This window comes from Chaetodon auriga, chromosome 22, assembly GCF_051107435.1.
Source record: "Chaetodon auriga isolate fChaAug3 chromosome 22, fChaAug3.hap1, whole genome shotgun sequence".
Taxonomy (NCBI): Eukaryota; Metazoa; Chordata; class Actinopteri; order Chaetodontiformes; family Chaetodontidae; genus Chaetodon; species Chaetodon auriga.
This window is the reverse complement of record NC_135095.1, coordinates 8,972,635-8,984,845: the sequence shown is the minus strand read 5'-3', so window position 1 is coordinate 8,984,845 and position 12,211 is coordinate 8,972,635. Positions and strand designations below refer to the sequence as shown.

Below are 12,211 nucleotides of genomic sequence, written 5' to 3'. Positions count from 1 at the left end.
AATCAACGACACGTGGTTTAGGCGATAACCCAATAATTCGTACGCGAATTATGGCAGAATTTCAAACAAATGTCTCAATGAAATGATGAAATGACGACATTTTATTTCCACAAGTGTCAACAGAAGCTTCACTGTGACATCACAGGTGCAGGCATACGAGCGTGAGGCATTTTAAATCATTAGATTTTTTACTCTGATCAGAATAATACCATAATATACAACAATAATTGTTAAAGCAAGAAATAATAGTAGTATTTCTCTGTTTTTATATGATTCTTATGAACCTGATGAAGGCCACAAGAGTTTTTTGTCAAACTACTTGAAATTTAAGGGAAATCGTTTGACATTTTGGGGAAATAATCTTCTCCAGTGCCATGATAAGATCACAAACCAGTTGACTTTCCAGTAAATATGAAACTATCAGCAGCAGCTGTTTAGCTTAGCCCTGTCATCGCTGCGAGGTTGCCAGGCAACATGTGCAGACTCCAGGACGTCACTGCCCCCGGCCAAGAATCGCACAGAGCCGCCGTAATACCACAACATGTTGCTGTTACTCTCTGGTTTTTGTGCAGATTAAATAAAGAGGATAACATGTTAATTAGTGAGCTTTAAAAGGCGCTGGTCGCTGGATTTTGTTACCTTTGGACAGGCTAACTGTTTCCTCCTGTTTCCTGCCTTTATGCTAAGCTATGCTAACCGGCTGTATGGCTTTACATTTGCCATACATTGGATTGCATTTTGAGCCTGGGTCCTTAGTTATCTGTGAAATAAAATAATAATTTTGCACGTCCAGGTGGCTTTAAGTGAAGTTATGAATTTCTCAATTACAAAGCAAGCTAATCTATTTCATATATGACATAATTACTGTTCATAATGGTTCATCATAAGGATGTATTTGTTGTTCTTGTCATCCCACCTGCAGCCCAGTCCGTCTACCTCAAGCCTCAGCTCCAACCATTCTGCCTCGCCCAATGTCACCAGCTCAGCCCCCTCCAGTGCCAGAGGTGAGACTGGCACTCATTTTATAATGCTACACACTGTAGGCTTTTAGCTGATACTTCAATCCAGAGTGACTCACACAGAGGAAGCAGACGGAGGTTCAGCTGGACACACCGCACACGGGGACCGAACCTTTGACCTTTCGGTGACACGATGTTCTCTCAAACCACCGCGGCATCCTGTCTGGAGAGGTTAGCGAGGTTAGACGACAGCCTGGGATACACGTAGGAGAGGGAGATAAGGTAAAAAAGAGAGATCTAGACAACGGTGAGGAGACAGGGTTGAGACTGAAAAGCAGAGAGAATACAAAATGAGCTAAGATGAAAAATGAAATGGGCTGAGACGTGGAGACAAATGCTGTTGAAAGAAACATGGAGCAAGGGAAAATGCAAGAGAGAGTAAGAGATGATTACAGCTCTATGGAGTATCCCTCTTGGACCTCAATACAATCTCCAGTCCAGCCCGGGCCAAGCCTCCTCTACAGTGGAGTGTGAATATCTAATGCCTTCTCTTATCTCGCTGTGTCCAAGTGTGCAAACGTGTTCCCGCCTGATCCACATCATAAAAAGTAAGAATATATGAAGACGTTTATGGAAGCGTATGCGCTCCCCTTTGGCAGGCTGCTGGCAGCGGGCGGCGCCCTTATAAAAGTGGCCTCTGTCTACCCATAAAGCCTGGAGAGAATTATTGCTCGTGTGTTATCTGAATGAGGGCCAGCGATGGCTATCTCATACTCACATGATAGCCTTTCAAGTGGCATCACATTCGCTAATGGATCAAGATCTGCACATCGGCTACATTATCTCGTGTGTGTGAGTGTTGCGTATGCTTCTGTGTTGAGGTTTTGCATGTGTCCCTGTCTGATGTGACTGTCCAGCCTTAACTGAGGAGGTGAGATGTGTGTGGGGGGGAGGTGGCGGGGGGAGGCGGGCAGGCCATTTATCATGTTGTGGAGCCAGTGAGGCTGAAAGAATAGTGGAGAGACTTGGAGGGACAAAGAGAGATTGGCCTTTCCTGATTGCCAGTATTTGTGGGTAATAGTCTAACACCTTGCTGCTATTTGGTCCCTTATGTGTTGCACATGCTCTCGGGTGTGTGTGCGTGTGTGTGTGTGTGTGTGTGTGTGTGTGTGTGTGTGTGTGTGTGTGTGTGTTACCACTCTAACATCTCATACCTTTCCAGGTTCACCCCAGATGGCAGAGAAACACAAGCATTCCAGAGAAAATGCCTGTCTGTCTCCACGAGAGAGGCCAGTCAGTGCCATCTTCCCCAACCCCCTGGACCCTGCGCAGGTTAACACACACACACGCACACACACACACTTATCCACATATACACTAATGGCTTCTATGGGCATGGAACTCTCCCGCTTGCGTCGTCAGATAGAAAACATCTGGTTGATTGACAAACAGTTGAGGGTACACTGTGTGCACAGAGGCATGGAGGGAGAAGTTAACCATGAACCCCAAAGAGCAAGCAACATCCAATCACCAAGCCTGGAATTCTGTTAGGAGCACAGCTAACAGAGGGCGGAAGCTAAAGGTTGCAGTGTTGAGAAAACTGATAATACATTTAGCAATTATGATCCCAACAGCAACAAAGGAGCATTCTGAATTCACTGCAGCTCTTCTCAATAGCATCAATGCTCAAACAGATGAAACAATAATCAACAGGTTATTGGGGGGGAGGCTCTTAGTTAATGGCCCAGTAGTTGTAGAATATGGGCATGCAGAATAAGGCATCAATAAGTGCTTTAAAATGACTAATAAAGAGTCGCTATGCTGCTAATACACATGATAACAAGCAGCTAGTTAATGGTAAATATGTGTACATTAATGCTTCTTACAGGCATGTTTTCCCAATAGTGCACCCCCCCCCCCCCCCATAAGGTGCAGAAAACAAGGTCACCTCTCTATTGTACAAACATTTCCATGGGTGACCTCTGTCCCCCTGGACGACGGCACGTATCACGAGGCCTTTTTTCGAGCTGAGCGTTGCAGTTTTTCAAGAGCAGCTGATAGCGATATTTTATTAAAGCCAGACAGTCGAGCTTTGCCTCATTTTCTGAAAGAGCAAGCAAGCTAATGTTACCGCGAGAGCAAGAGCCAACAAGAACAACATGATATTGCAGTTTCCTCTCGAGCTGAAGGGCAGCACCTAGCGCTGTCACAGACTCCATCCTCGGCGACAAAGCAGCTGTAACAGAAAAATTATGTGTTTGTTTTTCAAGGCTCTTTCATTTGCTCGTCAGCGCTGATGCAACTGGCACCGTTCACCTTACTCGTATCAAAAGAACCAGTTCAAGTCTACAGATGAATAGATGACGAGAGGTCCTGATAATAATTCCTAACTTGACAGCAGCGCAGGACTAGCTATTAGCCGCTAATGGAGTATTGATTATTAGAAACATTGATCCCCTGTATCATTTTCTGTAATTAGTGCAGCAGGGTAAGAAAAAAAGCCATCTTATTCCTGTAATTGTGAACATAGTGTTTACCTGTGTTATCATGCCGCATGTGCTCGACAGTAATTTTGGATCATTTCTTCTCCACGCAGAGAGCTCCTCCTCATCAGATAGGTGACACCACTTTACCAAGGAGTGACCCCAACCTCTCAGCACCAGACAAAGGTACCTTTTGTATCTTATTTTACAGCCTTTGCTTTCGTCCACATTCTCAAAAACCCTGGAAATACGCTCTCACTGCAGGGGCCCCCCCTCCAGCAGAATAATAAATCCAGCATGTGTAGACACTTTTTATTAAACCTATTCTAAGGTATGTGTTTAGTATTATTTATATTGTTTTGTGCGCTCCTTATTGTTATTTACAAGAGCCTTTATTGTAAGTCCCCAGGCATGTGTCCATTAAACATAATTCCTGCAGAATTTCTTAACAGGAGCTCTCTTCAGTGGAGCGCAATAATGCCGCAACAGTAACATCTTCTCCATTACTCATTGAAGTAATAGCCGCCGGGGCGGTGGTCGTCTGTCCAGACATGCAGTGTATGTGTGTGTGTGTGTCTGTGTGAGACAGTCTGATCACAGAGTGACTGGAGGCATCTGTCTTCACACAGCTGCTTCAGGGAGCTCCTCTGGACACACACACACAGACACACACACACTCTGAAACACACACACGCTGGGCTCCATTTTCCTCCGACTCCTAAGCAGACACACCGTCTAGATCACAGCATTTCATCTTCCCTCATCCTGAAAGAGTAATGAAATGGCAGGTACTATCCCTGCGATGCTGATGGACGTGTGTGACATTCATATGTATGACTGCATATCTTTTAGTTAAGCCCCCGGTTGTCATTTTGCTCAGCATAGCGTAGGGGAAATGCATATTTCTTGCATTTTCGGGGGAAAAATATGCAAGTGAATTGAGAGTGAAAGCTGAACCCCCATATGTAATTAAAAAAAAAAAACCCTGAACAGTTAGATAGCTTTTTTTCTGAACTTTGGCAAAACTCCCATTATGAACATGTGAAATTTATTTCATACACGGCTTTCCGAACGCTGTGAAATAATTAGGGAGGACTGCGGACGAGACACCTTAAAAATAGAGAGAGGAGTGCGGATGTGATAGCTTCCTTGTGACTCACACAAAAGCACGCACCTTTCCGTGCGATTCAAGTGCGATCGGTAAATAATGCAGTGAGAGGCAGATGAACTGCCGCAATATGGAGACGTGACACCTTTATGCACACGTCGGTGACGAAAAGGCGGCGAGATTTACACAAAAGCTGCGATTGTGGAAAAGTGTCATTTGTCGCATCTTCTGCCTTTAAATTATAACTCCACATACCAAACAGAGTGACTCCAGTTTGCAGAAATGAAATGAGAGACAGCCTCTGGAGGCCTGGTCAGTGCTGTGATTCCAATTCTAGTGGCCCATTACATTTTAATTTTACAGAAATGTCTGCACTTGAAGTAGCTAGAAAGTACATTTTTAATTCCTCATTGGGGAAATTCTGTAAAGTACTTTCTAGCAACTTCAGGTGCAGGTGTTTCTGCAGCTGCTTCAGGAGCTTAAGGTTTGTAATTTATCGTTTATTCCTGTTTATATGGACTCTTTATTTTGGAATTTAGCCCATTTTCACTCCAAATATGCAAGTGTTGCATGGCAGAATGATTCTTTTTTCTGCTTCATGGACATTTTTTCACAATGAAATCAACGCAGAAACGAAATAAATAGTCCCATTGAAAACAAAACCTATGATGAAATACATTCAAATATGTGTCGGTGAATAAAATCTCCTTTCGGTGACCTGTGTGCATCTGTTGTATGCTCCTAATTGGCTAAAAAAAGATAAAAAGCATCCTCCTCCGCCTCACAGGTCGCTTCTTCAGAGGTTTGTTTAGCTGCTTGACCTTAACGTCACGTCTCTGACAGTAATGTTAGTAAATGCTACTGTTTCTGGGAAGGAACAAGCGAAAACAGTTGTGGAATAAAACCCACGGTCCCTCTGAAAAGGGCAGGAGAGACAGGACAAGAAGTAAGACAAAAGGTAACAACACAGCAGGAGCCACACGTCCAAGATTTAGACACGAAATGTGACAAAGACGAGAACCGAATCCTTAAAACAAAGCTTCAGGTCTTAAGCTTTGCTCAATAACGTCAGCTTTCATTTAGTAAGAGTTGAACTGTCATCAAGTTCTGCTGCAAAGAGTCACAAGAAGCTGAGAGAATCTATTTTTAGGCTCTTGTTTGTTTGCTGTGAAACCAGTATAACCCTGCTCTGACGACATGAGAACACACTTCTCAGTCTCGATTAGTTTCCAGTTTTCGCACCATCTGTGTTCTCCATGTTGTCTTGTGTAATCCCATGACCTGCTGAGTGACTTGTGATGTTTCTGTGTACTGTAAGTGAGACCCACGCCCAGTAGCTGGAGCCTTGACAGTGTCAAAGAGGGCGCTCCATCCTTCTCTGACTCTGTTGGCAAATTGCTATGCCCTCCCGTACCTCCTAGGCCGCCGTACTCAGGTAAACAGTCCGATCGTGGCGAGTGAAGAATGAGGAATGGTACTAATTTTCCACTCCGACTTTTGACACCTGGCACTTCCTCCACCTCCTCCTGCTATGACATTTTCCCATCTGAGGCTCTCCGGCTGACTGTTTCCTGGCTTGCTGCTGCCTAATATTCCCCACATACGGACATGAGCACACCAGCGTTTCCTTTTGCTAACTGGCTTATAATGCTGACATGTTCTGGTATGTTAGCTCGGCTGAAAACAAGTGTGAAAATCCGTGCAGACTTTGAAGTCAATCCCTCTTGAAATTCCAGTCAATTCCTGGATTTGTGTTGTTTTTTTTGTCAGACCAAATACGTCATTACATTTTAACAGCAATTTCCTCCATCAACTCCAACTGTCTTTCATTTATTTACAGATGCAACAGACTTGACTTATTCCCCAGTGCTTTCTGATACATTGTACTGCCCAGCAGCGTAATGAGCAGATGGAGTGTTTTTCCCCACCCCTCACTTTTTCTGCCCTCATTGCATAAAGCAGTAACAGCTGTTGGATGTAGAAACAGCTTAAGGCAGCCTAAAGGACCTGCAGAACATCAGCGCTTATTTGACTCATTGATGCTTTAAGCCACTGGCCCTCTCAGCTCCGTGTGTGTATGTTTGCGTGACTCATGCTGTGTCATCGTGATGAATGGGAGAAAACGCTCCTCTAATTTGAATTTGCCCTCTTCTCTTTCTCCTCCCTCCCTCTCCCCCTCATCTGGTTGTCAGCAGGCTCCTCGGCGAAAAACATGAGGTCGCAGTCCCCCGTCTCCGCGTCCAGATCACCACAAAAGGTTGGTTCTGCTGCTGTCACTCACTTCCTCTGTCCGTTTGGTCTTCGTCTTGGTTTTTTTTTTTTCCCTCTCTCGTTTCCCTGAGACAGCCCGACCTTGCTCGGCGACAGCCTCGGGGGGCCTTTATCCTGCGCTGCTAGCATCTTACCAGCCAGCTCCAGGGTCTTTATCCTACTCTGTGTCAACCCAAGGTCTGGGAGCTTTGCGTTACTGCTCACTGAAGCCGCTAACTGCTCCGCTGCTGCTGATTTTGTAGTTTTCATGATGCGCCTTTCAAAAGGAGGACCTGAAACCAGGCTGGCTGGAGGGCATTCGCCGCATTAGCGAAATGCACACCTGGTAGACGCCAACTGGTGTCCAATGTGTTTAATTCAAGCTCTGAGAGGATGTCACCTGGACTGCCTGCTAAGAATATGCACCGCTAGATGGATTTATTCAACCTCACTGCACATACAGTTGATTTAAACTTCAAAGACTGAACCCTGTTTGTTGTCTTCTGCTTTGCTGATACTGTGAGACCTGAACTGAATGTTCCCCTCTCTCAGCTGAGATGTGTTAAAACAAGTTGAGTTCTCTTTTTTTTTTTTTTTTTTTTTGACCTCAAGTGTTCTTATGTTTATCCACAGTTAAACTGATTACTCTCGCTTTCTCTCCAAGCTCTCATTTATTGTTAATGAGCCTCGTACTAGTTAATAGTCTCCAGACGCGGTGGAGGTCCGGGAAAGGTTAGCAAAGTGCCAAAGGAGCTCTTAATGAGGGTAAAGTTGTTTTGAAGCGCCGGTGAACCGAAGCTTGTCTCCTGCTAACTGTTATCTTCTTTGTGGGCTTGTCACAAGCAGCAGCGCTAAGCTCCCAGCTTTGTTGCGGGCGCGATGTCTTCTTACATGTGACAACTACCGAGAATGCGGTTGTTTGTGCGCGTTAGTGTGGTCCGTGTATGTGTGTGTGTGTGTGTGAGGCGGAAAGAGAGAGAACAACTCTGGAAACCAAAGTGTGAGTGACAGCTTGGCGCTCAGCATGCTCTGTCAATCAGATTCGCCTGTGTGTGGTTAGGCGTGTGCGCCCGCGTGCGTTTGTGTTTGCGAGAGTGTGCCGTGGCAATAGAGGAGGCCTGGAGCGAAGTACCAAGCTGCCCATCACAGCACAGCCAGAGACGGCTCCTCCGCGGACCACCAGCAGGCCCCATTATCTGGCACATGAGCGCACACACACACACCAAACACACACATCAGTCGGTGCAGCCAGGGGCCCATTACCAGACCACAAACCCCAGGACAGAAGTGAACCTGCAGAAAACACATGGTGCCAGTCTGACAGGGCTGCACTTACTCATCTCCAGAGGTAGAAATGATATCTAGTGGTAGCCTCTCTCTGGAAAACTGGGCCAGGACTTTAAAGTGCTTGTCAGCGTCATATTAAACATACAACTTTACATCAAGCTCTCCCCAGATGTGAAAAGGCTCGTCCAGTCGTGCATGTCAAATGGATACCTCTCTTTCTGCGTGCCCCCCGTAGCATGAACGATACAACCTCACTGATCAATTGTATACTCCAGTAGATCCAATTAAGTTTTAGCAGATATAATGGCAGCATGGTGTAATTGCTTAGAAAAACATTTTGTTGAGCGATCGGATTTTTGAGCGGGGAAGTGCGGCATATTGTGTTTTTTCGTCTCGATGCACACAGCCGGTTGATAGAGTGGAAAAACCTGGCCCTCTCAATCTGTTCACTGACTCTGCTTTTTTCTTTTTTTCCCTTTTTCTTTAGTATTTATCGTTGCTGTACGGCAGCGTCAGCACACGTGCTGGACACAGCATGATTACCATACCTGGCTCACTGTATTTTAAACTCAACGCTGGCTAAAATAATACCTCACTATGTTTTGTGTTTAGCATTGTTGGGTTTCAGCTAAGCTAATGGTAACTACAGCATGCACTTTGTCAATGGTTCCCAACCAAGAGGTGGCTAGATTCATCCAAGGTGTCACATGACTTCTTTACTGACGTCAAATCTTTGCCCTTGTCATGAGAAACACTGGATATCGTCATTTCAGGCCTCTACAAATCCTTCAAATGAGCCAATCTGCAAAGAGAAACTTTTCAGAAACTGCTGTCGGGCTGCAAGTAACAATTATTGTCATTATCGATGAATCTCTGGGTTATTTTCTCTCTTAATTGATCAATTGTTTGGTCCAAACAATGTCAGAAACTGGTGATAAATGCCCATTTCTGAAGCCCAAGGAGACCTCTTGGAATTGCCGGCATTGTCTGATCAACAGTCCAAAAGCCAAAGATAGTGACTCATTTGCAATTAGTCAATTAATTGATTAGTCGATCGGCTGTTTTGATAACTGTTTAATCATCACAGTTGGCATGTATTATCCAGCTTCAGCTTCTGAAATGGAGCGTGTGCCGTTCTCCAGATTATCTGGGCTTTGGCTCATCGGCGGGACAAAAATAAAAGTCAGCCTGGGCTCTCAGACTGTGTGATGGCCATTTTGCAGCCTTTCACAGACTAATCCATTCATCAGCTCATCAAAAAGTCATTACAGAGTAATCGATGATTAAAATTACTGTTAGTTGCAGCCCTGGTGTGCGAGTTTCCTATAAGACCCTGAAAAGCAACAGATTGCAAACAGCGACTCCAAACTGCTTCACAAGCCGCCGGATACAATGAAAAGCGCATCAGATGTAAACGGGAGAAAAGTATTTGATGTGCTGTCATTCTTCCTCTCCCTCCAGACCACAGTGCCACCCTTCACCCCTTCACCCACTGAGTGCCAGTCTACCAGCCTGGTCTCCAACTCCCCCGTCCTCTCCGGCAGCTACAGCAGCGGCATCTCCTCCCTCAGCCGCTGCAGCGTGTCGGAAGCTTCGGGCACCGAGCTGCCTGCGGGAGACCACCCGCCCCATCCGCTGCCTCCCCCCGCCACCCTGCCAAACTCCGTCTCCAGCAGCTCAGACGAGCCCATCCGCAGAGAGAACAAGACCCCGCCCCCCTACAGCGTGTACGAGAGGAACAACCCCCGCAGGCCCGTGCCGCTGCCCCACAGTCTCTCCATCCCCCCACAGACGGACCCCCCGGCCCTGCCGCCCAAGCCTCACCAGCTCCGCACAGGCAGCATGAAGCTGGACGGGACCTCCGACCCTCGAGTCCCCAGACCGAGGCCTCTGCCCAGGAAGGTGTCCCAGCTATAGGTGCCGGGTCTGGAGCTTGAAGAAACACACTGGCGTATTTTGCACTTTTCTACTGGGCACTAACTTGTTTTTTGTGATCTTCAGTTTGGCATTCCTGACCTACACTCCAATACAAGACACAGGCCTATAGATTAACAGGCAGTCAAAAAAAAAAACTAAACAAAAACAAAACTGAAGAAACTGTCAAATAATAGAAGTTTCTTTTTGTATTTGCTAGAGGGCATTGCATTGACTTTGACTTGGTCATTCCGCACTTTTAGCTCTAGTACGTACAATAGGTCACCGCGGTCAGTCGCAGCGTATGTTTACCAGAACGGTGTAGAGAAACACAGTTTTGATAGATGTAATAATCTGAAATATATGTATATTGGTATATATGAGAATTGTTTTTGCCTTAAGTATTGGAAACAGAGTCTTTTATCCGTGAGTCTTGCACGTTTTTTTTTTTTTTTTTAAAAACAACTCTGTACATTTGTATACTGTATGGCTAAAAAGGTGCTAGAGGCCTCGAGTATGCATTTCAGTGAAGTGTAGTAGACAAGGTTGTGTTCCCATAGTCATATCCACGCAAGCAATGGCACCAAAAAGCTGACAAAAATGTATGATTAAATGAAAAAAAGGCTGTGTTACCTGCATTTCTGCCAACAAAACCGATGACCATATTTGTCCTTTGTACACAGTTCGGTGAAGTTAACTCCAGCACAGCAGTTTTGAGGCTTATTTAGCTCCAGATTCTAATATATTATGTGAAAATAAGAAAACTAGAGAGGTTTTCAGTGAGAAGCTGCCACCTCTACTGCCCCTCTCTCCCTCGATCTCTTAAAATCAGCATTTTAAACATTCACACTTAGCAAAAACTGCCCCCCCATTCACTCTGAAATCATGAGCCTGGACCAAACACACTGCCAAACGGTGCAATTGCATGCTTAGAAGCTGGACGTCGACCATTGCCATTGATGTGAACACACCCTCTCCCTCCTGCATGATGTACATGACAACAGATCTTTGGAGGGGGTTACCAAGTGTTGTGCCAAAGGAAAATGTACAATGTGCTGTCAAGATTTTTCTTTTTTTTTTCTTTTTTTAACTGGGACCTGGAATCAAGAAGCTTGGAAATGAATGCTCAGCTGAAGAGACATTTTTAAGAAAGAATTTTAAAAGTGATTTTACCTCCCCCCCCAAAAAAAATTCTGATTCAACTGCAATCTGCTGATCAGACGTAACTCAAGACAAGCACAAACAAGACTTTATCGTGTGTATTATGACCAGTACTGTTACGATCAACTCTCTATTTGACAAAGCAGCAATCGGAGCGGAGTTTCACTGTCAGCAGTCACCTTAAAGCACATAAGGAGTGACACGCTGTGGAGGAAATATTTACAAACTAATCATTGTCAAATATTTGTAGAGGGGAGATTTACTTTGTGTTTCATTAAGTTGGACGTGAGTGGACGGCACGATGAACAGTTGCTCAGTTCAGCCACGTTGCAGCGCTGCAGCAAGTGTTCTGCGGCAGGCAGATTTCACATTGTTTTGTAAAATAGAGACAATTTTGGCATAAAATATTCATCAATCTTAAATCCGCGCTACATTCTTTTTTTTTTTTTGAAGGGGGGGGCGGGGGGAGATTAGCTTTAGTATCGTTTGTATGTTTCATTTTTGTATGGATGATTTACTTTTTTGATTTGTTGTGAATTTTCTGAGATTAAATATTCACATTAATCAGTACTTGAGAACCTGTAAATTATATGATGAGATTAATGTAAGTATGCCAAATATAAAAATTTGTGTATTACAATTAATGTAAATACTGTGTTTTTAACAAAATGTAGCTATAACAATTTACAGCTTTGAATGTAATGTTGAAGCAGCAAATTATTATTATAAATGTTCAAACTTTTATGGTTTTGTGAGTGTAGACAAACTTAAGGTCATGCATAATGACACCTAACACATTTACAAGTTCAATAAACTGCCCTATGTAATACAAATGGATTGACTGACAGATTTCTACGCGATGAGACCTCTGAGATTTGTGACTTTGAATGTTTTTTTTTTTTTATGTGTTATTGAGGTTTCACGGAGGCACAACACTCACCCATGGCTGCAGAGATCAGAGCTGATTGGCCGTCAGCAATGCCTCAAACAAACCTCACTGGCTTCTCAGTGGTCGCGGCTGTTTTAGTAATTAGTTCTGTTTGAGGAGA

At 44.5% G+C, this 12,211-nt stretch overlaps 1 protein-coding gene across 11 annotated transcripts in view; it reads left to right on the top strand.

Moving 5' to 3' along the window:
* dock4b (dedicator of cytokinesis 4b) overlaps window positions 1-11,999 on the top strand; it is a 104,679-nt gene extending 92,680 nt beyond the window's left edge. For 3 of the 11 annotated variants that reach the window (XM_076722553.1, XM_076722551.1, XM_076722548.1), the window contains 6 exons: window positions 923-1,004; window positions 2,182-2,291; window positions 3,556-3,628; window positions 5,869-5,985; window positions 6,746-6,807; window positions 9,549-11,999. In XM_076722553.1, the coding sequence (XP_076578668.1) occupies window positions 923-1,004; window positions 2,182-2,291; window positions 3,556-3,628; window positions 5,869-5,985; window positions 6,746-6,807; window positions 9,549-10,004 (900 nt within the window). In that variant the 3' untranslated portion in view covers window positions 10,005-11,999. Of the gene's footprint in view, window positions 1-922; window positions 1,005-2,181; window positions 2,292-3,555; window positions 3,629-5,868; window positions 5,986-6,742; window positions 6,808-9,548 lie in introns of all 11 variants that reach the window. The other 8 variants (XM_076722550.1, XM_076722549.1, XM_076722547.1 and 5 more) reach the window with 3 other exon arrangements.
* The last annotated feature ends 212 nt before the right edge of the window (window positions 12,000-12,211 follow it).